This window comes from Protopterus annectens, chromosome 13.part0 (genome assembly GCF_019279795.1).
Source record: "Protopterus annectens isolate FY-2018-M chromosome 13.part0, PAN1.0, whole genome shotgun sequence".
NCBI classification, from domain to species: domain Eukaryota; kingdom Metazoa; phylum Chordata; order Ceratodontiformes; family Protopteridae; genus Protopterus; species Protopterus annectens.
The window spans coordinates 1,183,008,922-1,183,036,531 of record NC_056747.1 but is presented as its reverse complement, the minus strand read 5'-3'; the positions used below and the strand labels follow the sequence as shown (position 1 = coordinate 1,183,036,531).

Sequence of the window (27,610 nt, the reverse complement as noted above, 5' to 3'; positions counted from 1 at the left end):
CAAATCTTCAGCCATCTTAAGCATCTGTTTCTTAGGCATGGGGCCTTGAACTGTAGACTGATGTACAGTCTTCTTTGGTTTTAAAGGAGTTTTAAGCTTAGCATAAGATTTAATGGTGAGTGTAGTCGGTCTGAAGATGCCTTCTGCAACCGAAGGTGTTTCCACTGCACCGGGGTCTACTTCTGCTCCGGTTTCGGAAGGGCCTAATGAAGATGGCTGCATCAGCCTAGTAGACTCTGCTTGAGAATCCACAGCTGTCTGGGGTTCCATGTTTGCGGTAGTCAGGGGTTGCGTAGGCGCCTCACTGAAAACCGGAGAACCGGCGACAGGCCCAGCAGAGGCCTCGGAGTCTGGCTTGTTCCTAGGCTGCCTGTCCTTATCCTTGCGTTTTTTATGCATGCCGGTCGTCGGCTGCTCCGACGGCATGATATCATTAAATTTCCTACCAAAGTAATGTCGTGCGAAGTCAAAACGGCATTTGATCGTTCGTTTATTAAACCTAGCACAAAACCGACAACCTGTGACGTCGTGGTCTGGGCCTAGGCAAGGAATACAATAGGAATGGAAGTCCTTATGAGGTATTTGCTTCCCACAAGAAATGCAATTGTTAACTTTTTCTGACATCGGACTGAGGCAAGAAAAGGTTCCCCAACGGGGTACTTAGCTTTATTGAAGACTTTGGACTGAAATTCGAATCGAAAATCTCAGGTGTCGGCCACCCGGCATTTGCGAACTGCTTCTGCTTCGGGCACCGCGCAGCAAGAAAGACTGAAGAAAATGGTGTCAGATGCCTCTTGTATACCCCTGGTGCACTGACGTCAGGGAAGAAGCGACAGCAACCGACGCCGGACCAAGACTTTGGAACTCGGGCCGACTGCGGGACCGCCTGACGGCAGGATAACCCAAGTGTGATGACTGCAGCAGGGTAACACGATGAACATCCTGAAGGTACTGAAGAAAGGAAGGGTTTACCAATGATGGTAAGTGAGAAAATACCGTGCGGTATAAGGTGCAGAGTAAAGAGAAGGAAACTCATGAAAATATAGTCGCTAAAAGCGATAGAGTAAGAGACAACAAATTAGAAACTTTTCTGACAGAAAACATTATATTGGGCTAGTCTGACAGCAAACATCGATACTTAGCTCAAGAGAAGCAGCTTGACACGACCGAATGGCGATGCAGCAAACGAAATCTGAGATAACAGGGAGAGGGGAATTCTGGGCAAGAGTTTAGCTCAAGAGTTTGTAGCTGACTACCTTGGAAGATGGCCGGCTCAGTTCCGAGGTCGGAACAGATACCCATACGTAAGGAATGAACGAGGATTAACAATATCAGATCATATATTTTTGTTTAAGGAATTCCAAGGTATGCTGCTGAAATTTCAGCGTACGGAACTGACAATTTAGTGCCCTGACAGCTAGAATAGCCGAGGTGTATACTTTTTTACCCCATCTGTCCAGTGCTCGGGAATCCCTGTCTGAGGGGGTGGGATTCTTAGCAAAGGTTACTTTAATCTCTTTTGGCCCTTGAGAAATTACCTCGGGGTCAGCTGTTGGATTTTTAAAAAGATATTTGTGCGAGTCATGGACTCTACAGTACCCGTCTGGTTTTCTGGGAGCAGGAGGTAGGGCTTCATGAGTCAAGCTGGATTCAAGGAAAACATCATCCAGGACTGGAGGGGTGGCTAAGGGTCTGTGTTCTGGAAGATCTAGGAATTCCCAAAGTCTCTTTTTAGACTGAGGGTAGTCCTGACTCTCCCACTGGAAATGCTCCCTTAAAAGTATGCAAGGTTTCCCAAAAGGAAAAATCCTCTGGGGGAGAGGCTGAAGGAATGGAGTCCTCTGCATCAGAATCCTCATAAGCAGAAAGGGGTTGTATATCCTCAGTCAGATGCATCAGATTCATCTGACTCTTGTTCAAACAAACCTAAAGGGGACAGATCTCTTTTCCTTTTTGAGGGGATAGCTTAGCTTCCCCGATCAGCATGATAAGGTCTTCCGCCATTTTAAGCATTCGAGACTGAAGCAAGGTAGCAGGCACCCGAGAGTGGGTTGTTGGTTTCTTGGGTGTGGTTTGAACCCTGGGCATAAGAAACTTGGCCATTTTTCAACGAACGGTAGTCGTGAAATACGTTGGTTTGTGTCAAGATTCGGTAGTGGGAAGGGTTTCCTTGGAAACCGGTGCCTGCTCAGCGGCTCCGGACCGATCCACGGTAGAGACGACCGCAGGATACTTAGGTCAAAGAAGAGTTTTGCGGCATACCAGACTCCAAAAGGGTCTCGGTAGCAGCCTGTGAATCAAATGAAGCGGGCATCAGAGGCTGCGAAAGCGCCTCACTGAGTACCAGAGGACTTGCGACTAGCTTAATGGAAGCGTCGTCGGTAGGTTTGGACCTGTGCGGTCTGTGTCTGTCTTTATCCAAGTTTTTTTGGAAGATCTGCTGTCAGATGTCTTACCGAAGCCAAATCGGAATTAGAGAACTGTAAACGAAAATATTTGGTTACAAAAAGGACCCGATGCTGGACAGTTCCGGTGTTGAACAAAGCACATAAGCGACAAAGGGGGACTTTGTGGTCTGGGCCTAAACAAGTGATGCAGTAAGAGTGGAAGTCTCGGTGTGGTATTTGCTTTCCACAGGTGAGACTATTAACTTTTTCTGACATCGGTTAGTGTAAGAAAGAAGGATCCCCAATGGGGTACTTAGCTTTAGAAGACTTCAACCTCAATTCGGAGACGAAAACTCAGGTAGCAGAAAACTGGCACTTGTGAGCACTGCTTGTGCTTTGGGCTCCATGACAAGAAAGACTGATGTATTGGCGTTGGCTGCCTTACTTTATATTACCGACTACCTAACGTCAGTCCTCAAACGACAGCAACCAATGCTGAAATACTAAGTCTCTGGTATTCCAGGCCGGCCGAGGGCTACCCTAGCAAGGATAACCCAAATGTGATGACTGCAACAATGAAACACGAAGAACATCTGCCTACAATGAGAGAAGAGAAGCCCACTCTAGAAGAACAACAGCACTAAGGAAGATGAAGTCAGGGAAAGCAGCAGGCTCAGATCAGGACACAGCAGATATGATAAAGATGCTGGGTGAGACAGGGATGAAATGTCTCCTGAGAGTACAAATAGTGTGGAGAGAAAGGCGTACCCCAGATGACTGGAGAATAAGCATACTTGTGCCAGTGTACAAGAACAAAGGGGGCATCCACAACTGTGGGCGGTACAGAGGCATCAAACTCCTATCACATTGCATGAAAGTTCTGGAGAGGGTGATTGATAAACGGATATGCAGAGTAGTAGAATGCAAGATGGGAGATGAGCAGTTTGGATTCAGATCAGGATGCAGCACAATTTACCCAATGTTTGCATTGAGACAGATACTTGAGAAGCTAGAGATGAGGAGAGAGTCCAACTGGGCATTCCTAGACTTGGAGAAAGCATATGACAAGGTCCAAAGAAAGCTGATCTGGGCAGTACTACGGTGGTTTGAAATCCCAGATAGAATTAGTGCAGGCTATGTACAAGGACCCAACGACTCAAGTGTGAACAGTCTTCGGCCTCACAGAGGGGTTTCCCCAGTGGGAGTGGGTGTACATCAGGGTTCATCTCTGAGCCCACTTCTGTTCATACTGGTGATGGACCACATTAGCAAACAGGTTGGAGGGAACAAATCAACAAAGCTGCTGTATGCAGACGATGTGGCAGTACAGGCAAACTCTGAGCTATTACTTCAGCAAAGGATAGGAGAATGGAATACAAATATGAAGGCACACGAGATGAAACTAAGCACAGATAAGACAGTGGTAATGGCAGCAAATTGGGGAAATCAGAAGAAGCTGAGAATAGAAATAGAAGGGAAGATAGTGGAACAGGTAAACAGCTTCAAGTATCTGGGAGGGGGAGTTGAGAAGGGTACTCAGAATAAAGCTGTCAAAGCTAGAATCAGAGGGGCTGGCTGCAGACAACTGGCAGAGTATCAAGCATAGTCTATGACAGAAAAATGCCAAAAAAGCTGGAAAGTAAGGTGTACAAGACAGTAGTGCGACCAGTACTAGTGTATGGTATAGAAACTTGGGCAGTAAAGCCAGAACAGTTGAATAAGCCAGAGGTGATGGAAATGAAGTGCCTGAGAAAGGTGGTAGGATGCACACTGTGGGACAGACGAAGAAATGAGGACACAAGATCAGAAGCCAAAGTAGCTCCAATTGCAGGAAAGATCAAAGAGAGCAGATTACGGTGGTTTGGGCACATGTGTACAAAAGCAGATGACAATATGGTAAGTAAGATTTGGGACAGACGGGAAGAAGGTAAGAGGAAGCGAGGACTCCAGCAAAGAGGTGGATGGATTGTGTGAAAGAAGATCTGTGACAGTCAACCATGAGTGTTGAAGAAGGCAGGAGTATGGCACTGAATTGAGAGATTTGGCGACAGTTAACACGATACCCTGACCCCATGTACAAAAAAAATGGGAAAAAGGGAACTGATAAGATCTCGAATGACTTGTGGGATGAGATGAATTTTGTCCTGGGGTACCCTTTGGGAGAGGCTTTTCCCTTCAGGTCATGAAATATCCTTTTTCCACTATTGACAAAACCCAGTTGTCTGAGGTGATCTGTTGCCACAAGGGAAGACAGAGAGAGAGGTAGGCAGTAAGGGGAAGATGGAGTGTTGGGGTCTGACAGTCACGCATTGTTAGGCCTGTCATGAAAGGGCAGTCTTGGAGTAGCTTGAGAGGAGACCTGGATGAAGAAGGCTTTCTGGCACCTTTTCTGGGTTTGGCGGAAGGTGGAGCGGAAGCCTTCCTGACAAATCTGGGATTAGCAAGGTAGCTTCTATGAAAGTTGGGCGCTGGTGCGACAAAGGTGTTTGAGGCCCTGCAGCTCTTTGCTTTTTTCCTGCAGGTTTTTAAACAGTTCTGCTGACTGCTTTCTAAAGAGAAGGTTTTGTCCAGCAGAGGGTTCATAATTTTACTTTTAACATCATCAGGCAATCATTGTAGCCTGAGCCAGGAGTATCTATGGAGGACTGAGGCTGAGGCAGCTGACCTGGCTGCTGCTGCTTCTGCAGCATCACAGCTGCATTTTCTAGTGTGTCTAGTGACCTGTACAGCTAATGAAAGGGTGTTAACCACATGTGCCTTGGTGGGAGACTGTTCTAGAATTTAGTTTACCCATGGCTTGTGAGACCAGGTCCAAGGCATATTTGACCACATGTGTTTGGTAGTTAATGGCTCTAAAAGGCCAGTATGGAAGATGTTTAAATTTTCCTCCCTAACCTATTCATCATTTTACTGTCTTTATCTGAAGGAAGTAAGAAAGAGGAGGGAATCTGTCTGGACTGTTTATCTGGAGTGACTGCAACAGCAGCAGGGTCTGCCATAGGAGGCTTGATAAGAAAATGTAAGTCATCAGTAACTTTAGAACCTGCCTCGTCTTTTTTTGGGCTGGTGGCCAAGTCTGCAGCCTTGGAAGCTGAGGCAAAGGCATCCAAGTAGGTTGGGATCACTGGAGGAATGGCTGAGGGAGTGGGGGATTCCACCTGTAGAAGCTCAATCTCAGTCATTTATGTGGAATCCCATTTGAAATACTCACTCATTTTGGAAATACTTTCCCCAAAGGTGATGTCTTCAGGTGAGGGAATCACCTTCCAGAAAATCCTCTTCAGGAGAACAATATCTTAAGGGAGAGGCCAGTTGTGAGGAATATGAAAGGGACACACCTGAAGAGGATAAGTCTTCTTCAGGTGTCAGCGCATGGGGCAATGGGCCTAAAGAAGCAGGCCTGGGACTCAAAGCTGCAGACCAGAAGGGGTCTGTGAGTAAGTAGGCCTAATGGTCATGAAGGCCTGGAAAATAGATTGAGAAAATGCCTGCCAATCAGGAATACTTTCTGAAGAAGCAGACAAATGCTTAGACTTCTGCTTCTTTAGAGAAGGGGTCTTTGATCCAGGCTGAGGAGGTGCAGGCCTAGGATCTGAGGATACCAGAGGATTAAAGGGGCTCTCCTCAGATATGGAAGCGATCCCAATCAGTTTGGCTGAACCAGGTCCCCTGCCGAAATCATGAGCACATATATCACTTGTACCTCCATGGACATGCATGCAGGAGAAACTAGGGCGGCGTCTGACGGTACCCGCCAAAGTTGCAAAAGCCATCGAACATACCTCAGCCCCTAGATCGGCAGCTGGCAGGATGTCTGAACCCGGAGGCGCAGGGATATTTTTCCGGCCTAGCTACTTTGGCCTTTTTTGATAGTTCCACCGAAACGGCAGGCATCGCATTCCATCCCCAAAGGAAGACGCTCAAGATGTTGGTTTTCCACAAATAAGTTAAGGGCTGCAAGACAGATGTGCAGAGTTTTAAGGACGAACGACTGACAAATGGAACACTCTTTGTGGCTGTGAATAGGCCCTAAACAGAAGAGAGAGAGGGGTCGTGGCTGTGTGGAATTTGACATCAGCACTTACATTTTCCCTTCCTAGATAACATAAATGAAGAACAAATAAAGAGCAACTAGAATAGAAAATATTCCCCAACGGGATACTTATCTTTTTGAAGACACTGGCACAGAGCAGAATGAGCGAGCCGACGTTCGACTGGTGGCACAGAAGTTCTGAGGTCTGTGTGTGCAGACGTCACATTTACAGCCGACAGTTTATGGTACCTACGTGTGACGTCCCACACACCATGCAGCAGCCAGGCTAAGCTTTTGTATACAAGACGGACATTCGGGTCACCTCAGGAAGAGGAACCCACGTTTAGAATACTGCAGCATGAGAATAGAAGGACATCCACTGTTACATTACATCAAATATGCAGTACAAGACCGATTAGACGTCTTATCCTGATAATTTCATAAAAATATTTTGAAATAATGTATCAATCTGAAACTAGGGTCAAATTCAGGCCAGAAAGCATTCTGAAACTTACAAACTTCAATATTTGACATTCTGAAACTTACAAACTTCAATATTTGGAAAAAAAATATATAAAAATATAACATTTCAATTCTCATTACACTAAAATATAAAAGTAAAGACAAATATGTTATAAAGTCAGACAAATTTAATAGTAGCTGCTCTTCTGACTCTGATGGCAGAAGCCTATTCAATAAGTGTTGAACTTGACACCTTTTAACACTCCCTGGAAGTTTGATTAAAAATGTCAATGCACTCTGAAGACACAGGTATCTACACATGCACAGACCAGAAATAGCCTAAACCAGGCAATAGTTAGGGGACAGTCCTATAGAAAGGACAAGTGAATGGGCTACTACCTGGCTAGTATGTGAAGCAAGAGTTTTCACTGTACGAGTACTTCCTTTGTCTCCATTACTATCACAGCAAACTCATGTGGTGTTCTCAAATCCACTACTGTTGCACCACTTTGTCAAAATTTCATATTTTGACATGCATTTTAACTTGCGCACATCATTTTCATTACTGTGTACCAATAGTCACACATCCTATTCATCGCTCTTGTACCACAAATTGTTACATCTCTTATTACTTAAAAGTCCCACTCCTAAAATGTACAGTCTTCTCTCTATTCTTCGACTCAGTAGCATAAGCACCTATAGTCGCTATGGGACCCCGTGACCTTATAAACAAATGGAGAATAAACCTTTGCAAATTTTTTCTGGGTTCAATTCCTGAATTTTTAAGCACTGCTGCTTTGTGTTTCTACTCTCAAATAGTCAAAAAGTAAAATAAAAAAATAGCTAAGTACAATAAAGTTTTCTTCCCCAGTAACATACAGGAAAGCAGCACACTGCATATTTTCAGGTGTCGTGACTAAGTCACTCACACCAAGGAATGAATCCTATTTTTGGATTCAAAGATTGCAATTTTAAGCCAAATTTCCATACAGCAATAGAATTCCAAGGAAGATGCAATTGAAACATTTTTGCACTAAGAATCACTCTTCTGCAGTTTCACACTCTTGAAAGTACACATTTCTTCATATTTGGTAAATGCTACTTAATTTCTGCAGATATATTCCCCAGATATACCATGCAAGATCAGGACAAATAAACAGAAGACAATGAAGATGTGGTATGTATTCTAAAAAGTCTCTAGAACTGTATACCAAATGACAAATCATACTAGCTACCTTCTACCAAACAATGGTAACCCCTCAACAGCTGGCTCTTCAATGGAGCAACAAAGCAAAGCAGACCATTCTCACTGTCAACTCAGTTCTAACCATGGAAGAAAGAGTAGCTAAAGATCAGTAAAGAAGTCTGGCCAGCAGAGAGGTACAGGAGAACAGCAGTTCCCAGCAAGTAATCTTCCTTCACCTGGTTAAGGCAGAATGTGGGTGGCAAGGGAGTAGACGACACCCCCCCCCCCAACCAGGACGTCAGAATGCCTATTATCATGGCAAGAACTGAGCAAGAGTCACAGAACTGTCCACAAGGTTGCTCCTGTAAAATGAGCAACAAGGAGAAAGCTGTCTAGCTTGACCCCATGAACATTAGCTCAGGCATGCCACCGTTAAATGTTTTAGCACTATACCTACCATCTACTATGGGGAAAAAAAGGCTGCAATCCACATGGATCTGCACCCACATAAGGAATGGAGGATCAAGGAGAGAACCTATTTAACCTCACCCAAATACAGGGTCAAAAAATATTTCCAGCACTAAATCCAGCATGAGGTGCTAGAACCTAGCTAAGAGTGACAGAAAGCAAAGAATTTTAAGGTCCAAACTGACACAGAAATAAACCTTCCTGCAAGGCCCATCTCCACTTCAGTTCACCTTGTCTACTAAACAGGAAGGCATGGACTGTGACTTCAAGAATTCAAAAAGCCTGTTGAAATTTAACTGAAAGCAGCCTGGTAGTTTGACAAAACTCCAATCCTCCAGGGGTTGGGCACAAAAGCACTAGCCAACCTGGGAGTTGTTTCTACAGTGAAGGTACCCTCAGGCTTCTAAGATATCATCCATAAAAGGCTGGTTTCAGACAAGGGACACTAGAGAAGTCTCTCTACAGGTCCTAAGTACTCCTCATTGCAATGGTTAAACAAGCCCTTATGTCCTGCAAGACCATGTAAAAGATGAATCATTCCATAATGATGTTGGATGAATCTAGGGAGTCTGAAGCATTACCTCAAAAATTGAGTACTTCTCACCTGGTCACAGTGCTTGCACCAGATCTGTTGCTGGCAAAAGACCAAGGTCCTTAATGCTAAAATCCAAAAATAACTTCCAAGAGTCAAACAGCTGTTCCAGTTCTATTATACAGGTCACTTGGCTCCAGCAAGAGTTCACATGGTGGTTCACCCTCAACTATGCCAGACAAGCCCAGCTAGGAATGTGGAGGACTTCCTAGAAGACAAAGTTTGGCACTAAAGTACCTAGAATTCATGAATGGTGGACTCCAAGGCCTCTCATCTTGGTCTAATGTGAGGGATCTACAGCCCAGCCACCATGCCAGGAGCAAAACATTAGGATGCACCAGGGTGGGAGTTAGAGATCCACCTCTTGAAAGCATCAAAGCCCCCGCAAAAATAGAAAGTAACCAGAAATATAGCTAGGGTAGGGCAAAGGGGCAACCACCACAGGTGCAGATTCTCACTTTTTATCTTCTCTCTCGACATAAACATGACAGTGTAACAAGTAGAGCATAAGGGAGTTATGACCTGGTGTTCTTCCTTAAAAGGGAAGAGCACCAGACCACAGAAGGGACTTCGTTTTTTGCTTCCCAACCTACCGCTGAGGGGCACCGATCGGAGACTGGGATTGTGTGCCAAATGACTCATTTACAGCTCTGATAACAAATCTCCACTAATCAAGGGTATTTTCTAAATTATGCCTCAAGTGTCTGAACTTTGGCCCATCTGTCACTGTTGACAAGGACTTACCTGCCCATCAGTCGTGTGAGGAACCTCCTTCCACTACAATTTTATATACAAAATCTTTCTGATCAGAAAACATAACAAAAGGGCATACAGGCAGAAATTTTACAAGTAATACTAACAAAACCCAAAAACTGTGCAAATAGCAAAAAATAAATCAGAACCGACATGCTTATTTAGTAATCAAACGGCTAGTTTGAATAACCATGGGTGGGCACCTGTCCCAAAGTGCTGGAATTTTCATAAAACTAAGATAACCAAGACGACTGACTGACTGGTAGAAAGGATAAATTCATCTAAGGAACCAACCAACTATTAGAGCAACTGTTTATACTTGCAATCCAGGAAGGACAACATGACCCAAGCCTAAACAACACTGTTTAAAATAAAAAGCAAGGGATAAAATGTAGACAAAGGAGACAAAACAAAAAATCATGGTGGTTACTTTCTCAAAAGTTAGAACAAGCTTACCAATAAAGATGTCCTAGTAGTAGTAATGAAAAACAGGCAGAGTCCCCAAACTCTGTCATAACATCTTCATGGCTTTTTTGTTTATTCAACACTCCACCTGCTAAAATCTGTTCACCTTCAGCAAACCTTAAAGAAAAAAGTAATATATGAGCAAAATAAGACAAGACCGATCCATATAAATAAAATGAATGAAAATGAAAGCAGCTGTATAAAAGTCTAGTTAAGCAATCTACTCACTTTAAATTCCTGCTGTTAAGCAGTCTGACAGTTTCATCTTTCTTCACAGAACAGGGATGGTTCCCCTGAATGCTGATAATTTCACAGGGCAAACAGTAGTTACCACACAATTTTCAAATAAAGTACAGCTGTGTCAAAAGCTTACCATAATTGTAGATGTCTGAATACATCACTGCTGCAGCACCAAGTCTTGGGAATTCCTGATGCAGAAACCCACAATTTTCCCGAATACCAAACAATTTCTCCATCCCCCACAAGGGGGAAGACCCCCCCCCCCATGTTACATTGGTGGTACAAAGTCATCACCAAACCAGCACCATTTTTGGGTCTTTTTCACCCAAGGACTGCCCTGTAGACTCAAGACCAGCTCTATGCTAATGTAAAGGCTAAAGGCATTGGGGGGGGGGGGAGATACCCACTCCAAACTGAAGTAGACACCAAATGAAAAAAGGACAAGAAAGTAGAAGGGAAAGGGTACTACACCACAGTGATCCACTCAAATCTGTGACTACAGTAAGTTTCTATCAAATCTACTATATTATTCATAGTCACTGTTGTTGTACCGAGTCTTGGGAAAACTACCAAAGCTGTAATAGCTAGCATCATGGGTTAAGCGTTGGGATCCAATGACAGAAAGCACTGCAGGATGGCTTGAAAGCATTGTAACCTTTATACTGGAGTTTGCATAAAGGTTGCAATGCTGTGTAAAACTGGGCACTGAGGACCTGGTGACGGTTTCTAATAGGCCGAGTTGAGGCTCCCTTAAAGGCTTAGGTGGTTGCTTTTACAATGGAAGAATGAGCCCCGACAGGTACAGGAATTTGTCTACTGCGAGTATAGTAAAAGGTAATGCAGTTGGTAATCCATTTTGCTATGGTCTACTTATTCACAGGCCTCCCTTCTTTGTCCTCCTCAAAAGGAAACCGAGTTTGCTTGCCACGTTAGGAAAAATTACTCTGCAGGGAGATTCTCAGCTGTTTGTGCATCCCAAAGAATGGAGGATTCTTGCATGAGTGAAAGCAGTTCAGAGACGTGCCAAGCTTTAGTCAGTTAGCAAAAGTGTTTTTTTTTATTTATTTATTTATTTTTTTTGAGGCGAGTATTTTTTATAGCAACATAAGCAGGTGGTTTGAAGGGAGGGGGAGTGAGATTCGATTAACACAAAGTGATGGGGTGCTTTCTGGGAGACCTGGTGTGTAAAATTCCCTTGAAAACTGATTCACTTGTGGCCAGAAGGTGGAAAAATGGGCAGTCCTGCAGAAATAGCAGTTGCAAGTAACTTGACAGAGAAATAGGATAACCTTCCTTGGAGAGCAAAGATGAGCACATTCCAGAAGATGAGCATTCCAGGACTTGTGCCAGAACTCTATGACAATGGAGGAACCACTTTTGATTGGCATCAAATAAAAAACTAAGTATCAAGAATTCGTATCTTGCTCAATGGAAAGGTTTTCTAACTTCTCTCACAATAGATACCACATCCTCAAGGAATAGAGGTCTGGCAGTGGTTAAATTATCCAACCTGTGAAGTCCAGTGTTTTGAGACTTGGGTAAATGATCGACCCTTTGTTCTGGGTAAGGTTGTCCATGCAAACACGCAGTCAGGGAGAAGCTCAATCCTCCTTCCAATGAGAGAAAGCAAAGGGAGAACCAGTGTTGCCTGGGCTAGTGAGGCCCAATTATGATCTTTGACCCATCCACTTTGATTCTCTGAATGATGGGTAATTGAGGGAAGTCAAAGAAAGTCCTGTTCAAGAGAAGAAGGTGTGAACTTTCAACACCCCCATCTGAGGTATTCGTAAAGCAAACTTTCTCAGCTGTCTGTTATGGGTGGAAACAAAAAGGTATACATCTGGCACCCTAAACTGTACTAAGTCAAAAAAGTTCTACCTTTTCAGCATCCACTAAATTGGGTCTAGCAAGGTTTGCACAAGTGGTCTACCAGGAAGTCCTCTTGCCCTGGGACACAAGAAGCTATAGTTCCTGAGCTACATGCCATAGCTCTACTGCAAATCTTCAAAGATGACAAGAGTGGGTACCCTCCTGCTTGTTTATATTCCACATAACTGTGAGAAGAGGGGGAGGGAGGTGCTCCTCTAGTACAGCAGTTATGTTGTCACTTTTTACGTAACTTTGTCTTTTTGCATCTGGGCTACTTAGATTTTGACCTGTTGGTTGAGAAAAAGGCCATGACTTGGCAAGATAACTTCTTCTGTACCTTGGTGAAGGGGAAAGATAGAGCTCTCTGACAGAATTCTTGTCTTTCACTTTTCTGCCAGTTTCTGGAAAGTACAAGTTGTGTCTCCTCACCATAAATGTAGATGTTAATGTGTCTTCATAGTTGCAGTCAAGACTATATGGGATATCCTTGCTGTCCTAACCCCTGGCCAGCCCGAATACCAGAACCCTCCCCCCCCGCCGATCTGACAGACATCCTGGGTCTGACATCCAGGATGCCTGGGTATAAGGGTCAATGGCTTGTGCCATGTTAACAGGTCTTTCTAGCCCCCTCCGAAGATACACTGCACTTTAAACCCTATGCCAGGAGCACAAGGAACTCAAGACTGTCCCTCAATCAGCCCCTGAAGAGGGAAGCCTGAAAATCTGAACAGGGTGGTGAATCTCCAGGGTGAGAAAAAAGACAGGGGACCCATCCCAACCATAAAGGACAAACAAGGGGGAAGAAGATGGGAAAGAATGCTGCAACAGTGAAGACAAACTTCTCCATTTATGGTAAATAGACACCTGTACTATGTTAATCTTTCACTGTTCCGTCTGTTCCTATACAGGCATTACTATGAGCTGATCGCAAGGTTCATAGGTTGGTACTAGGATATCGGCCCCAGGGCCTATGCAAACCTAGCCATAACAATTCCCTGGATATTTCTTCCCACAATATTTACATTTCTGGACCCCTGTCTAGCAGGGCGACTGACATGATCCCCGGGGTGAATTTCCTATCTCCCATCCAATCAAAGGTTCCTTTTGAAGAAGGCCAATGAGGCGCTCTGCTTGACATGTATGGGGCAGTCTGTTCCAGAGTATGGGGAGTCTCTGGGTCAGGAACCTATCCCTCCAGCATGTTTTGTTCATTGTGATGACAAGGTTTAGATCCCTGGAGCGTGTGGCTCTGAGGGATTGGGATTTCTGTAAGTGTAGCATGTCCAACAGCTCAGGGTTTGACATGGCCTTGTATGTTAAGCAGAGATCGCCTCTGAGTAGACGATATGCCACAGAGTATAGCTGGTGGTGGTGTTTTTTTTTTTTAAAGACAGTCAGCATATGGCATCTGCTTTAGGCCTGTGATTCTTTTAGTGAGGTATTTCTGTGGCCTTTCCAGCTGTTGCAGATGTCTTGTGAGGTACACACCAAACAGGGCATTATACTCTATAATGGGTCTAATGAGGGATGAGTACAGTGGGACAATGACCTCCTTTTTTCCTGGATGAAAAGCCCTTAGTGATGAGGTGTGCCACACAAGGATTTCCTGACTGTTGTGGCGATGTGGTTATTGAAAGTGAGACTACTGCCCACCTGTGTCCCCAAGTCTCTCATCACACTTTCGATGTTTAGTGCCCTGCCACCTATGTGGTAATTCATGGGTACACTTTTTTTTCCAAAGGGGATAACTATACATTTCTTGACATTAAGCTTGAGCCCATGGCTCTGGCACCAGGCATCTGTTTCTGTAAGGCCCTTTTGTAGAATATCCACATCATTTGGGGATTCAATAATGGCTCCCAGTTTGCAGTCATCTGCGAACTTTGTTAGCCAGAGTCCCTTAGTGAGGGATCATGCTGAAGCCAGAATGCCTTGCAAAACAGCAGAGGGAAAATTGGCCCTAGTCTTGGAGAAAAGAGATAAATTACAGTACTTGGTGAAGGTGTGGACAAAAGACCAAGTGGCATCTTACATTATATCTTTAGTTGGAAATCCTTCAAGTAAGGCTGTAGCAGTAGCAGCAGCAGCCATGGTAAAATGCTTATTTAGTCTGGGACTTGTTTACCATGCTGTTTGTAGCAAAAGAAAATACAGCTAGAAATGGATTATTTGCTTATAATCTTCCTTATCTTGTTGCTTGCAAATGCCACAGAAACCTGGCTTGTCCCCTGCACTCTCCTATAAGCTTTTGATTTTGTCAAAATATCTGTGCTGTCTGTAAACATCCAAGGAGTGATGAATATGCTCTCCTTTTCTAGATATGTGCAGAGACAGGAAAATGAATAGACTGATGTACATTAGAGATACTTCAGTAAACCACCCTTCTTAAAAGTGAATGGTTTTGTCTTGACAGCAACTCCATCAGGGCGAAAGATCAAGAAGGGCTCAGTGCAAGGCCTGCAATTACAACACCATCCTAGCTGAGGTAATGGCTGCAAGAAAGTCAGTTTTCCAGGATAGAAATTTGACATCAGCAGCGATTGCAGGTTCAAAAGGTGGCATGGTAAGTTCCTCCAAAACAAAGCTTAGATCCCAAGGAGAAGGAACTCACTTGGGAGGTCTGAGGTAATTGATGCCCTTTAGGAACACTTTCAGGAGGAAAGCGGAGAAAAGAAGAGGCGGCAAAGGAAAACAGGCAGAAATGGCCAAAGCACAAATCTTAACCGAGGAACGGGTAAGGCCACAATTAAATAATTTGACAAAGGTTAGCTTAGCACTAAGTAGTAACTGGCCTTTTGAGTGGCACAAACCAGAAAACCTTTTCCATTTGGCTAAGTAACATTCTAGTACTTGGTTTTCTAGCCTCCTTCATGAAAGCAAAGCTGTCCTTATCAACAGAAATCTCTTGAGGAGGGGGTATTAAATCATCCAACTGGTCATCTTCAAGGTGCTCAGATTGGGGTCTAGGGTTCCTTCTTTTCTTGGAACAAGGAATAGTCTGGATAACATCCTGTATCCATTTCTTTTAAGGGAACTGGTTTGATGGAGTCCAGAGCCAACAGGTCCACTTGAATAGCAGTGTCCTGGAGTTGACCTTTTGGAATAGAACACCTGCTGGTTTTGAGACAGGCAATTTGTAGTCTGTAGCTGGATTTGACTGTTTAACACCCATCTGTCCTATGCAATATTTTCCATTCTTTGTAGAAGGAAAGCTTTCCTCCTAGTGTGGCGAAGCTAGGTAAGTTAAGTTGAAGGGAACAGGAAAAAGAAGGACTGGGGCAAGACTCTGAGGGGCTTGGGTTGGGAAAGTACAGTTGTGTACACTTACCATAAATGTAGATGCTCGAGTGTATTCACTGTTGCAGTCATCACACTTGGGTTATCCTGCCAGGGGTAGCCCCAAGTCAGCCCGAATACCAGAGGCTTAGTATTTCTGCGTTGGTTGCTTTCGCTCCAGGACTGATGTCAGGTCGTCAGTGGTATAAAAACAGGCAGCCGACGCCATTACATCAGTTTTTCTTGCCCCAAATGTCAGGAGGCCCCAAATAGGGAAATAGGTTATGGTGGAATAACACCACCAGTAGATAGTAAATACCAAATAGCGCTGTAAGGAGTGAGGAAGAGAGAGAGAGAGAGAGACAAGGGGGATGGAGGGTGGGAAAGCAGGACTGCAACAGTGAATACATTAACATCTACATTTATGGTAAGTGTACACAACTGTACTACATTGTTCTTGTTTCACTGTTGCAGTAATCACACTTGAGTTGGGGCTCGCTAGTATGTCTTGGACTGCAGTTGCAAAGCCTGCCCTGGATTTGGAAAAGATAGGCAGGTAGTGATGCATGGTGAAGGTATGAACAGAACTCATGTTGCAGCCTCAAGGATGTCCCTGGTAGGGACCCCTCTAAGAAAAGCTGCAACGGTGGAAGTTGCCCTAGTGGAATGGGCTCTGACCCCCTGTGGGGGTGGTTTCCTGTGGTGTTTGCAACAAAAATGGATACAGTGTGCTATCCATTTGGAAACTGTTTTCTACTCTTACCTCATCAGACCCATTATTGAGTACAATGCACCAATTGGAATGTACCTTGCTACACATCTCCAGCAGCTGGAGAGACCACAAAGGCACCTAACCAAGAGGATTACTGGCCTCAAACAGTTGCCCTATGCAGCACGACTGAAAAAGCTGAGACTGTTCTCTGTTGCATACCGCTTTCTCAGAGGCGATCTATGTCTAACGTACACAGCCATGTCCAACCCAGAATTGTTGAACATGCTCCATCTTAGCAAAACCAAATCTACTCTAGCTACACTCTCTAGGGATATAAACCTCAACACAACAATGAATAGAACATGCTGGAGGGATAGATTCCCTTCGCAGAGACTTCCCTTACTATGGAACAGGGTCCCGGATCTACATAAGACAGAGCCCCTCACTATCACTCTTCAACAGGAACCTTGATGAGTGGATGGGTAACAGAAAGTTCACACCGGGGATCACACCAACAGCACTACTAGATAGGGGCAAAGGGTACTAGATGCTAGTACAAGGGTCTAGGGAACTACTAAAGGGGAGGTGAATACCGCACAATGTGGCTGGGCTAATATATGCCTTCGGGCAAATAGCCCAGTACCAACCTATGAACCTATATGGCCTTGCCCTCTGCCCCTGCTGCAAAGCTGACTAGTAACTGATCAGAATTCCTAAAGGGCTTAGTCCTAATCTAGGTAGAATCTGAGCTGTCTGAGCACATCTATAGTGCAGCACCTTTTCCCCCTTATTTTGAGGTTTAGGGAAAAAGGTGGGCAAATGAATAGATTGGTTGAGAGCCACATTGGACACCACTTTAGGCATGAAAGTTAAGTTAGTCCTGAAGGGGAACCTGTCAGCATAAAAAATGATGAGGGGCTCCACAGCCATGAGTGCTTGTAGCTCAGAAACTCTTCTAGCTGAAGTGATGGCCAGAAGCAAGGCTGTTTTCCAAGAGAGAAATTTTAAGTCTGCTAAAGCTGCAGGCTCAAGGGGGGGGGGGGGGGGTGAGCTTTTCCAACACAAACTTAAGGTCCCAAGTAGGGGTAGGGGCTCTTCTGGGTGGCCTTAAGTTGTTAGCCCCTCTAAGGAACTACTTGATTAGGGGTGTGAAAAGAGAGGTGGCTCTGTGCTGTAATGAGCAGAGATGGCAGAGGCATGGACTTTAATAGAACAGAAGGATAGGCCCCTGTGAAGCAGGTCTGCTAGGTAATCCAGGATGAGAGGCTGTGCTGGTTTAGCTCCTTTATCCTGGATCCAGGAGCAATACCTTTTCCACTTGTCAGCATAGGATTTTTCTAGTGCTGGGTCATCTGGCGTCATGTATAACGTCTAGGACTTGCTTGCTTAGGCTGGCCACTGGAGGAGAGGTCAAGGAATAAGCCAGGCTGCCTGCCAGGCTGCCAGGTTCAGGGTCTGCAATTGTGGATGCAAGAACTCTCCCTTCTGCTGGGTCAGGAGAGTTGGAATCTGAGGGAGGTGTCAAGAAGGCAACGGTGATGGACTGCACAGTAGTGGGTACCAGTGTTGGCATGGCCAGTCTGGGGCAATCAGGATTGCCCTTGGTCTTTCCTCCCTTATTTTGAGTAAGACCCTTATAATAAAAGGTAGGGGATACATATATCGAGAGGTTTACCCATTGGAAGGATAGGGAATCCACTTTCCAGGCCTTGCTGTGAGGTTCCCTGGTGCAGAATTTACTGAGCTGGTGATGGTTGTGAGAGGCAAATTGGACCACCTTAGGGGTGCCCCATTTTTGGGTTACGAGGCTGAAGGTGTTGTGGTTTAATTGCCACTCGTGTGGGTCTAGGAGATGTCTGCTTAAGTTGTCTGCCAGAGAGTTTTGGTTGCCTGGCAGGAATTGTGCTAGCAGGTGAATCTGCATGGCTGAAGCCGTGTGCCAAAGGGTCATGGCTAGCCTGCATAGTGGATAAGAGTGGGTTCCTCCCTGCTTGTTGATGTACCACATCACTGTGGTGATGTCTGTTTTGATTAGTAGAGGCCCCGGAGAGAGTAGGGGTCTGAAATCTGTCAGAGAGTGCTGAACACCTAGCATCTCTTCTTGGTTGATGTGCAGATGAATTTGATTTGGGCTCCAGTGGCCCTGAATGCACCTGCCATCCAGGTGTGCACCCCAGGCATAGCCTGATGTATCTGTGGTTAGGATCTGGGCGGCGTGGGGTTGTGAAAAGGGAAATCCCTTGTGGTGGTTGCATGCTGCTGCCCATCAAAGAAAATCTTTCCTTAGACAAGGTATCATAGATATAATAGTTTCCAGGTCCTAAAAATGTTGACACCAATGGCTTTTTAAGTACCACTGAAGTTTCCTCATGTGCAATCTGGCATATGGAATGAGTAGAATGGAGGAGGCCATGAACCCTAGAGCTTGCAGGATTTTCTTTGCGGAAAACTGGGTTCTGGTGACCAGTTGAAAGAAGTAGCCTGTCAGACTAGTTTTTCTGTCGTAAGTAATGCCATCTGGGATGCTATGTCCAGGCTTGCTCCCAGGAATACAATTTTCTGACTGGGGACTAGTTTGGATTTCTTTTCATTTATAGTGTACCCCAGTGAGGTCAGGTCTTTTACAACTGTTAGGTACTGCAACAGCTTTTCCTGACTGTCTGCCTGAATCAGGCAGTTGTCCAATTAGGGGTAAATTTGAATATTTCTTTGTCTGCAAAATGCAACAGCTGGAGCCAAGCATTTTGTGAAAACTCTGGGAGCAGTGAATAAGCCAACGGGAAGTGCAGAGAAAGTACAGTTGTGTACACTTACAATAAATGTAGATGTTAGAGTGTATTCACTGTTGCAGTCATCACATTTGGGTTATCTGCCTGCAGATAGCCCTCAATCGGCCTGAATACCAGAGTCTTGGGATTTCTGCGTAGGATGCTGTCGCTTCTTCCATGACGTCAAGTTGTCAGGGGGTATAAAACATGCAGCCAATGCCATTACATCAGTCTTTCTTGCCCCAGATGTCAGAAGCCCCCAAAATAGGAAGCAATTACATGGTATAGAACCCCCCCCCCCCAAGTAAAAAGCAAATAGTGATACAACACATGGCCAAACAAAAAGGATAGGTACAAGTATAGAGAAGTCAGGGGGCTGGAGGGAGGGTAACCAGGACTGCAACAGTGAATACACTCTAACATCTACATCTATGGTAAGTGTAAACTGTACTATGTTCTTCGTGTTTCACTGTTGCAGTCATCACATTTGGTTTGATTCCCAATGCTGAGGATGGGTGGAGGCAGTCAAGAAGCATTAGGGCTGGCAAGCAGGCCCTGTAAAATTGCCGTGGCAAATCCAGCTCTGGATTTAGATGAGACAGGCAAGTGGTAATGCATGGTCAAAGTGTGTACAGAGCTCCAGGTTGCAGCTTCCAGGATGTCCCTTGTAGGGACTCCCCTGAGAAATGCTGTAGAGGTTGATGTAGCCCTAGTGGAATGTGTTTTGATTCCCTGTGGGGTAGGTTTCCCATGGTGTCTGTAGCAGAAATGGAGACAGTGTGCTATCCATTTAGAAATGGTTTGCTTTGAAATGGCCTTGCCCTCTGTCCCTGTAGCAAATCTGACTAGCAGCTGGTCAGACTTTCTGAAAGGTTTAGTTCCGTCCAGATAGAACCTAAGCTGCCTGTGCATATCCAGGGAGTGCAGAATCCTTTCCCCTTTCTTCTGAGGATTAGGGAAAAAAGTTGGCAAATGAATGGATTAGTTTAAAGCCACACTAGATACCACCTTGGGCATAAATGATGGGTTAGTCCTGAGGGAAACCCTGTCCGCATGGAAGATAATGAAGGGTTCCACGGCCATAAGGGTCTGCAATTCAGACACTCTTCTTGCTGAAGTGATGGCTAGAAGTAAAGCTGTTTTCCAGGAGAGGAATGTTACCTCTGCTGTAGCAAGCAGGTTCAAAGCGTGGAATCGTGAGCTTTTCCAATACAAAGTTAAGGTCCCAGACTGGAGTGGGAGCTCTCATGATGGGGGGGAGGGGGTCTTAAATTTTTGGCTCCTCTCAGTAACTGTTTGACCAGAGGATGAGAGAAGAGGGGTGGGGCTCAGTATTACAATGAGCTGAGATGGCAAAGGCATGAATTTTAATAAAAGAAAAGGATAGGCCTTTGTGGAGCATTTCTCTTAAGTAATCTAGTATATGAGGTAAGCTGGGCACAGTTGTGCTCATTCCCTGAGAGTGGCTCCAAGAACAGTATCTTTTCCACTTTTCCAAACAGGATTTTCTAGTACTAGGCCTCCTTGCCTCAAGGATGACATCCAGCACCCGTTTACTGAGGGTTGCTAGTGATGAGTTCAGTGGATGAGCCAGGCTGCTAGGTTCAGGGTCTGTAGCTGAGGATGTAAAATCTGACCCTCCTGCTGGGACAGCAGGGAAGGGGTCTGAGGCAGGTGCCATGGTGGCACTACTGTCAGACTTTGCAAAAGTGGGTACCAGTGCTGGTGTGGCCAGTCCGGTACAATCAGGATGGTCTTTGGCTTGTACTTTTTGATCTTTAGTAGAACCTTCGAGAGGAGGGGCAGAGGGGGAAGGCATAGATTGAGAGGTTTTCCCATGTGAAGGAGAGGGCATCCACTTTCCATGCTTGGCTGTGGGTAATGCTGGTGCAATATTTGCTCAACTGATAGTTCTGAGGGGAAGCAAAGAGGTCCACCGCTGGTGCCCCCCCCACCTGTGGATCAGAAGCTTGAATATTCTGGGTTCCAGTTTCCACTCGTGTGGGTCCATTAGATTTCTGCTTAAGTCGTCTGACAGTGAATTTAGTTTGCCTGGCAGGAACTGAACTTGCAGGTGCACTTGATTGCTCAAGGCTGTGTTCCACAGAGCCATGTCTAATCTGAGTGGGTAGGAATGGGTTCCCCCCTGCTTGTTTATGTACCACAACTGTGGTGTTGTCTGTCTATCAATAGTTGCCCTGGAAGAATAAGGCATTTGAAGGCTGTCCGAGCATTCTGTACAGCTAACATTTTTGATTGATATGCAGGCGCATTTGCTTTCAGCTCCATTTGCCTTGAATGCATTGTCCTGCCATGTGAGCCCCCCATGCATAGTCTGATTCGTCTGTTAGGGTTTGGGCAGCAGGGGGTTGAGTGAAAGGGAATCCCATTTTGTGGTAGCAGGCCTCTGCACACCAAATGAACTCTGTCCTTAAGCAAGAAATGAGATTTTATCATTTCCAGGTCCTGACAATGTTGACACCAGAGACTTAAGTACCACTGAAGTTTCCTCATATGCAGTCTTGCATATGAAATTAGTAGAATGCAAGAGGCCATTACCCTAGGGCTTTCAGTATTTTTCTTGCAGATAGCTGGGTTTTGGTGGCCAGTAGACTGAAGTAGTTTGTCAAATAAATTTGTTTTTCTGGAGTGAGGAATGCCATCTTGGAAGTTGTGTTCAAGCTTGCTCCCAGGAATACAATCTGTTGGCTGGGTACCAGATGCGATTTCTTTTCGTTGATGGTGTATCCCAGTGAAGTTAGAAGTCTCTCTACAAATGTCATGTGCTGTAGTAGCAATTCCTGACTATCCGCCTGAATCAGGCAATCCAAGTATGGGTAAATTTGAATTTTTCTCTGCCTGCAATATGCAATGTCTGGAGCTAGGCATTTTGTGAATACCCTGGGTACAGTAGATAAGCCAAAGGGAAATGCAGAGAACTGATGGTGCATAGAACCTGCTCTGAAATGCGGATATTTCCTGCAAGATTCCTTTATGGGGATGTGCAGATGAGCTTCTTTTAAGTCTAGGGTGGCTAGCCAGAAGTCCTTGGCTAGCACAGGGAGCAGCTGTTGGAGAGTAAGCATTCTGGACATTGGAACCACCAGGAAGGTGTTGAGAATAGACAGATCCAGGACAGGGCGCAAAGAGTTTTCTTTTCTGTGTACCAGAAACAGTCTGGAGTAAAAACCTTGTCCCCTTGGCTCTGCTGGGACAGGGTGAATAGCCTTGATACTGAGAAGAAAAAGTACTTGCTTTTGGGCCTATGCCCACTGGTTTGGGGGGAGGTCTGGCCATCTGCTTGGGGGTGGCAGTGAGTGGAAGTAGAATCTGTATCCCTGGGATACAATGTTCAAGACCCATCTGTCCTGGGTGATGTATTCCCAGTTTTTTGCAGGCAGGGCAAGCTTTCCTCCCAAGGGTGCAAGTACTTGGGCAAAGCTTGGAATGGTTAAGGATAAGTCAATGTGAGATTTTACCATAGGATGGTTGCTTACTACTCCCTGTTTTAGTAAGTGGGAACACTCCATTGCTTAGATTTGTGCATACCCTGAGACTGTAACCTTGGTGGTCTGCTGCCCCTGGGTTTGGACTAAGAACGTCTGGGAGGGACTGGAAAGGTCCAGTTTTTAGAAGGCCAATGCCTACTGAATCTAGGTGGCTGTACCTGTAGGAAATCTTTAACAGTTGGCATAGATTTAGCTTTTTCCTCCATCTTTTTGAGGACCTCTTCTGCTTTACTGCCAAACAGGCATTCTTGGTTTAATGGTGCATCTAGTAATTTTGCTTTGACATAGTCTGGCAAGATTTGCTCCTTAAGCCAAGCATGCCTTCTAAAAACAGACCCAGTGACAGCAGCCCTGCAAGAAGCTTATAAGGCATCAAAACCACATTGCAAAGTATGTTTTCCAAGTTGGTTAGCAGAATGAATTAACTCTTGTAAATCTTTATGTTTTGCACAATCAGGAATCAACATCATTTTCTGTTTAATTAGCACCATAATATGTTGCTGATACTTTAACATATGAAACTGTCAATTTAAAGCCCTGATGGCAAGAGTAGCAGAGGTGTATACCTTCTTACCCCATCTGTCTAAAGCCCTAGAGTCCCTGTCTGAAGGGGTAGGGTTTTTGGCTGATGTAGCCTTAATGCATTTAGGTCCCTGGGAAATGGTCTCTGGATCCGCAGTAGGACTCAAAAAAGAATTTGTGGGAGTCAGGAACTTTCTGTAGTACCCGTCAGGTTTCCTGGGAGCTGGAGGCAAAGTATCAGGGATAAGGCTGGATTCCAAGAAGACATCTACAATTTCCAGAACAGAAGGGATGGCTAGAGGCTTGTGCTGAGGCAAGGATAAAAATTCCCAGTCTCTCTTTGGACTGTGGGTAGTCCTGCCACTCCCAGCAGAAATGCTCTCTAAGGGTATGCAGGGTTTCACCAAAGGAAAAATCTTCTGGTGGGGAAGCAGAGGGAATGGAATCCTCTGCATCAAAATCCTCATAGGTAGATAAGGGTATGTCCTGGTAATCAGAAGGATCAGAATAGTACAGTTGTGTACACTTACCATAAATGTAGATGTTCGAGTGTATTCACTGTTGCAGTCATTACATTTGGGTTATCCTGCTGGCAGGTTGCCCTCAGTCGGCCTGAATTCCAAAGTCTTGGGTCCTGCGTCAGTTGCTGTCGCCTCTTCCCTGACCTCAGGTCGTCAGGGGTATAAAAGATGCAGCCAATGCCATTTTATTTAGTTTTTCTTGCCCCAGATGTCAGGTGCCCCCAAAAGGGTAGGCTAAAATTATGTAAATAAAACATACATGCACTAAAATAAGTTTTACCTTCATCTATAAGCAAATACACCATCTAAGTTGTATAGATTAGAGAAGTAAAGATAAGTTCCAGCAAAAATAAGGGGGATGGCGGGTGGGTAACCTGGACTGCAACAGTGAATACACTCGAACATCTACATTTATGGTAAGTGTACACAACTGTACTATGTTCTTCGTGTTTCACTGTTGCAGTCATTACATTTGGGTTGAGTCCCAAAGCTATGGTTGGGGGGGCTGGAGCTAAACAGCATTAGCAGCAGCTATGAGGCCCTGCAGAACTGCAGTGGCAAAGCCTGCCCTGGATTTAGAGTAAAGAGGCAGATTGTAATGTTTTGTAAAGGTATGCACTGAACTCCAAGTGGCAGCCTCCAAAATGTCTTTGGTTGGTACTCCCTTGAGAAAGGCTGCAGAAGTGGCTGCAGCTCTAGTTGAATATGGCCTAATGCCCTTAGGCACTGGTTTGCCATGCTGTGAGTAGCAGAAACGAATGCAGTGACCTATCCACTTTGAAATAGTCTGCTTGGAGATGGCCTTTCCTTGTGATGCTATGGCATATGCCACTAGTAATTGCTCTGTCTTTCTGAAAACTTTAGTTATGTCCAAGTAGAATCTAAGTTGTCTGTGTATGTCCAAAGAATGCAGAATTTTCTCCCCCTTGTTCTGTGGATTTGGATAAAAAGTTGGCAAATTAATTGTTTGGTTAAGGGCTACACTGGATACCATCTTAGGCATAAATGTAGGGTTTGTTCTCAGAGAGACCCTGTCTGGATAGAAAATGATAAAGGGTTCCACAGCCATGAGAGCCTGTAGCTTTGAAACTCATCTTGCAAAAGTTATTGCTTGGAGCAGACCTGTTTTCCAAGGTAAGAACTTTATGTCCGCAGTAGCAGCTGGCTCAAAAGCAGGTAAGGTGAGTTTTTCCAAGACATAATTGAGGTCCCATGCAGGTATTGGCATTCTCCTTGGAGGCCTTAAGTTTTTGGCTCCTCTGAGGTACTGCCTTAATAAAGGATGAGAAAAAAGTGGTGGCTCTGTGTTGTAATGTGCCGAAATGGCAGAGGCATGGATTTTAACTGATGAAAAAGATAGGCCTTTGTCCAGCATCTCAGTTAAATATTGCAAAATCTGAGGAATGTTTGGGAGAGCTGTATCAGTTCCTTGAGCTTGGTTCCAAGCGCAAAATCTCTTCCATTTCCCAGCATAGGATTTTCTAGTACTAGGCCTTCTGGCTTCTAAAATGACATCCATCACAGCTTTACTGAGAGGTGTGGTTTGTATGGCTACATTATCTGCCATGCTGCCAGGTTTAGAGTCCTGAGTTGGCTGTGCAGAATCTGATTGTTTTGCTGGGACAGTAAATGAGGTATTTGAGGTAAGGTCCAGGCTGGGCATTGGGACAAGTTCTTAAGATCGGATACCAGTACTGGCGTGGCCAGTATGGTGAAATCAGAATCATTTTTGGTTTCGCCTGCCTGACCTTTAGGAGTACTTTGGGGAGGAGAGGCAGTGGAGGAAAGGCATATACTGATAGGTTTGTCCAGTTGAAAGATAAGGCGTCCACTTTCCAAGCTTGTCTGTGATAAGTCTTTGTGCAGAATCTTCTTAGTTGATTGTTTTGAGGGGAGGCAACTAGACCTATGTCCAGGCGTCCCCATTCCATTGTTATCATGCTGAAGACTTGTGGATCCAGGTGCCACTCGTAAGGATCCATGAGGTTTCTGCTTAGTTCGTCTGCCAGAGTATTTTCCTTTCCTGGCAGGAATTGTGCCTGCAGATGAACTTGGTAAGTCAATGCTGTATCCCATAAAGCCATGACTAGTCTGCATAGGGGATAAGAACGAGTTCCCCCCTGCTTGTTTATGTACCACATGACCGTGGTGTTGCCGGTCTTCATCAGTAGCTGTCCCGGATGAAGTAGGTCCTTGAAGGCTGTCAGGGCATTTTGAACAGCTAGCATCTCTTTTTGATTGATAAGTAGATGGTTTTGGTTTGTGGACCAGGCGCCCTGAATGCCTCTTCCTGCCATGTGTGCCCCCCCAGGCATAATCTGATGCATCCGTCGTTAGGCTCTGCTTGGCTGGGGGTAGTGAGAATGGCTGTCCCTTGTGTTGGTGACAAGCCTTTGCCCACCATCGAAATTCCTGTTGCAGGCAGGGTATTCGAGTAATCATTGTTTCCAGACTGTGGCAATGTTGTGTCCAGACACTTTTTAGGTACCACTGAATTTTCCTCATATGCAGTCTTACATATGGAATTAGTAAGATGCAGGATGTCATGAAGCCCAAAGCCTGCAGAATTTTTCTTGCAGGTAACTGGGCCTTTGTTGCCATTTCCTTGAAATAGGCGGTCAGTTGCCTTTGTTTGTCTGGAGTGAGAAGCCATCTGGACAGTTGTATTTAAGCTTGCACCCAGGAATATTATCTCTTGAGAGTACTAGTTTTGATTTCTTTTTGTTGATTGTGCACCCTAGGCATGTTAAAAGTCTTATCACAAAAGTCAGACACTGTGGTAGAATGTCCTTGTTCTCTGCTTGTGAGGCAGTCGTCCAAGTAAGGATATATTTGTATTCCTCTTTGTCTGCAGTAAGCAATTACTGGTGCCAGGCACTTTGTGAAGACCCTGGGCACAGTAGATAAGCCAAAGGGCAGTGCAGAGAATTGGTAATGCTTGGAGCCAGCCTTGAATCCGAGGTATCTTCTGCATGACTGTCTGATTGGGACATGCAGGTATGCCTCTTTTAGGTCTAAAGTCACGAGCCAAGCCTTGCTGCCCAGCATGGGCAGAAGCTGCTGTGAAGTCAACATCTTGAATTTTGGTATATCCAGGAAAGTGTTTAGAATAGATAGGTCCCAGTATTGGTTTCCATGCTTTGTCCTTTCTGGGTACCAAGAACAGTCTTGAGTAAAATCCTTGCCCCTGCTCTTGCTGTGGCACTTGAGTTGCCCTCTTGTCCATGAGAACAGCGACTTGTTTCTGAGCCTCTGCCCACTGATTTTTTGGCAGGTCTGGCCAACCGTTTGCCCTTGGCAGGGTAAGGAAATGAAACTTGTAGCCTTGTGACACTATGTCTAGAACCCATTTGTCCTGGGTTATAATGTGCCAATTTTGAGAAAAAAAGTGCTAGTTTTCCCCCTAAGGGTGCTGCCAGAAGATAAGTGCTTGGTGCAGGCAGGGGGAAGTTATTGGGACGGTTTCCTGTATGGTTGTGATTTGCCTTCTCCACCTTTAGAGGTAGAGGCACTCCACTGCTTAGACCTGTAGGAACCTTGTGGCTGTGATCTGCCTCTAGGGCGTCTGGATCTGCCCCTTTGAGGTCTGTCTGAGACTGGAAAGGACCAATTCTTTGTAGGCTACTGTCTGCTAAATCTAGGTGGCTGTATCTGTAAGAAATCCTTGACAGTTTGCAAAGATTTAGCTTTGTCCTCCATTTTCTTTAACACCTCTTCTGCCTTAACACCAAACAAGGTATCATGTTGTAAAGGAGCATCTAATAATTTTGCTTTAACATGGTCAGGCAGATTTTGTTCCTTTAACCAAGCATGCCTCCTAATGACAGAACCCGTAACAGCGGCCTGC

The 27,610-nt window shown here is 45.0% G+C and overlaps 1 protein-coding gene across 1 annotated transcript in view; it reads right to left on the bottom strand.

Annotated features, from left to right (window-relative positions):
* Positions 1-27,610, bottom strand: part of CDC27 (cell division cycle 27) — a 2,763,676-nt gene that overhangs the window by 2,346,669 nt on the left and 389,397 nt on the right. The window contains exon 4 of the mRNA XM_044055179.1: positions 10,338-10,463. Coding sequence (XP_043911114.1) covers positions 10,338-10,463 — 126 coding nt within the window. The remainder of the gene's footprint in view (positions 1-10,337; positions 10,464-27,610) is intronic.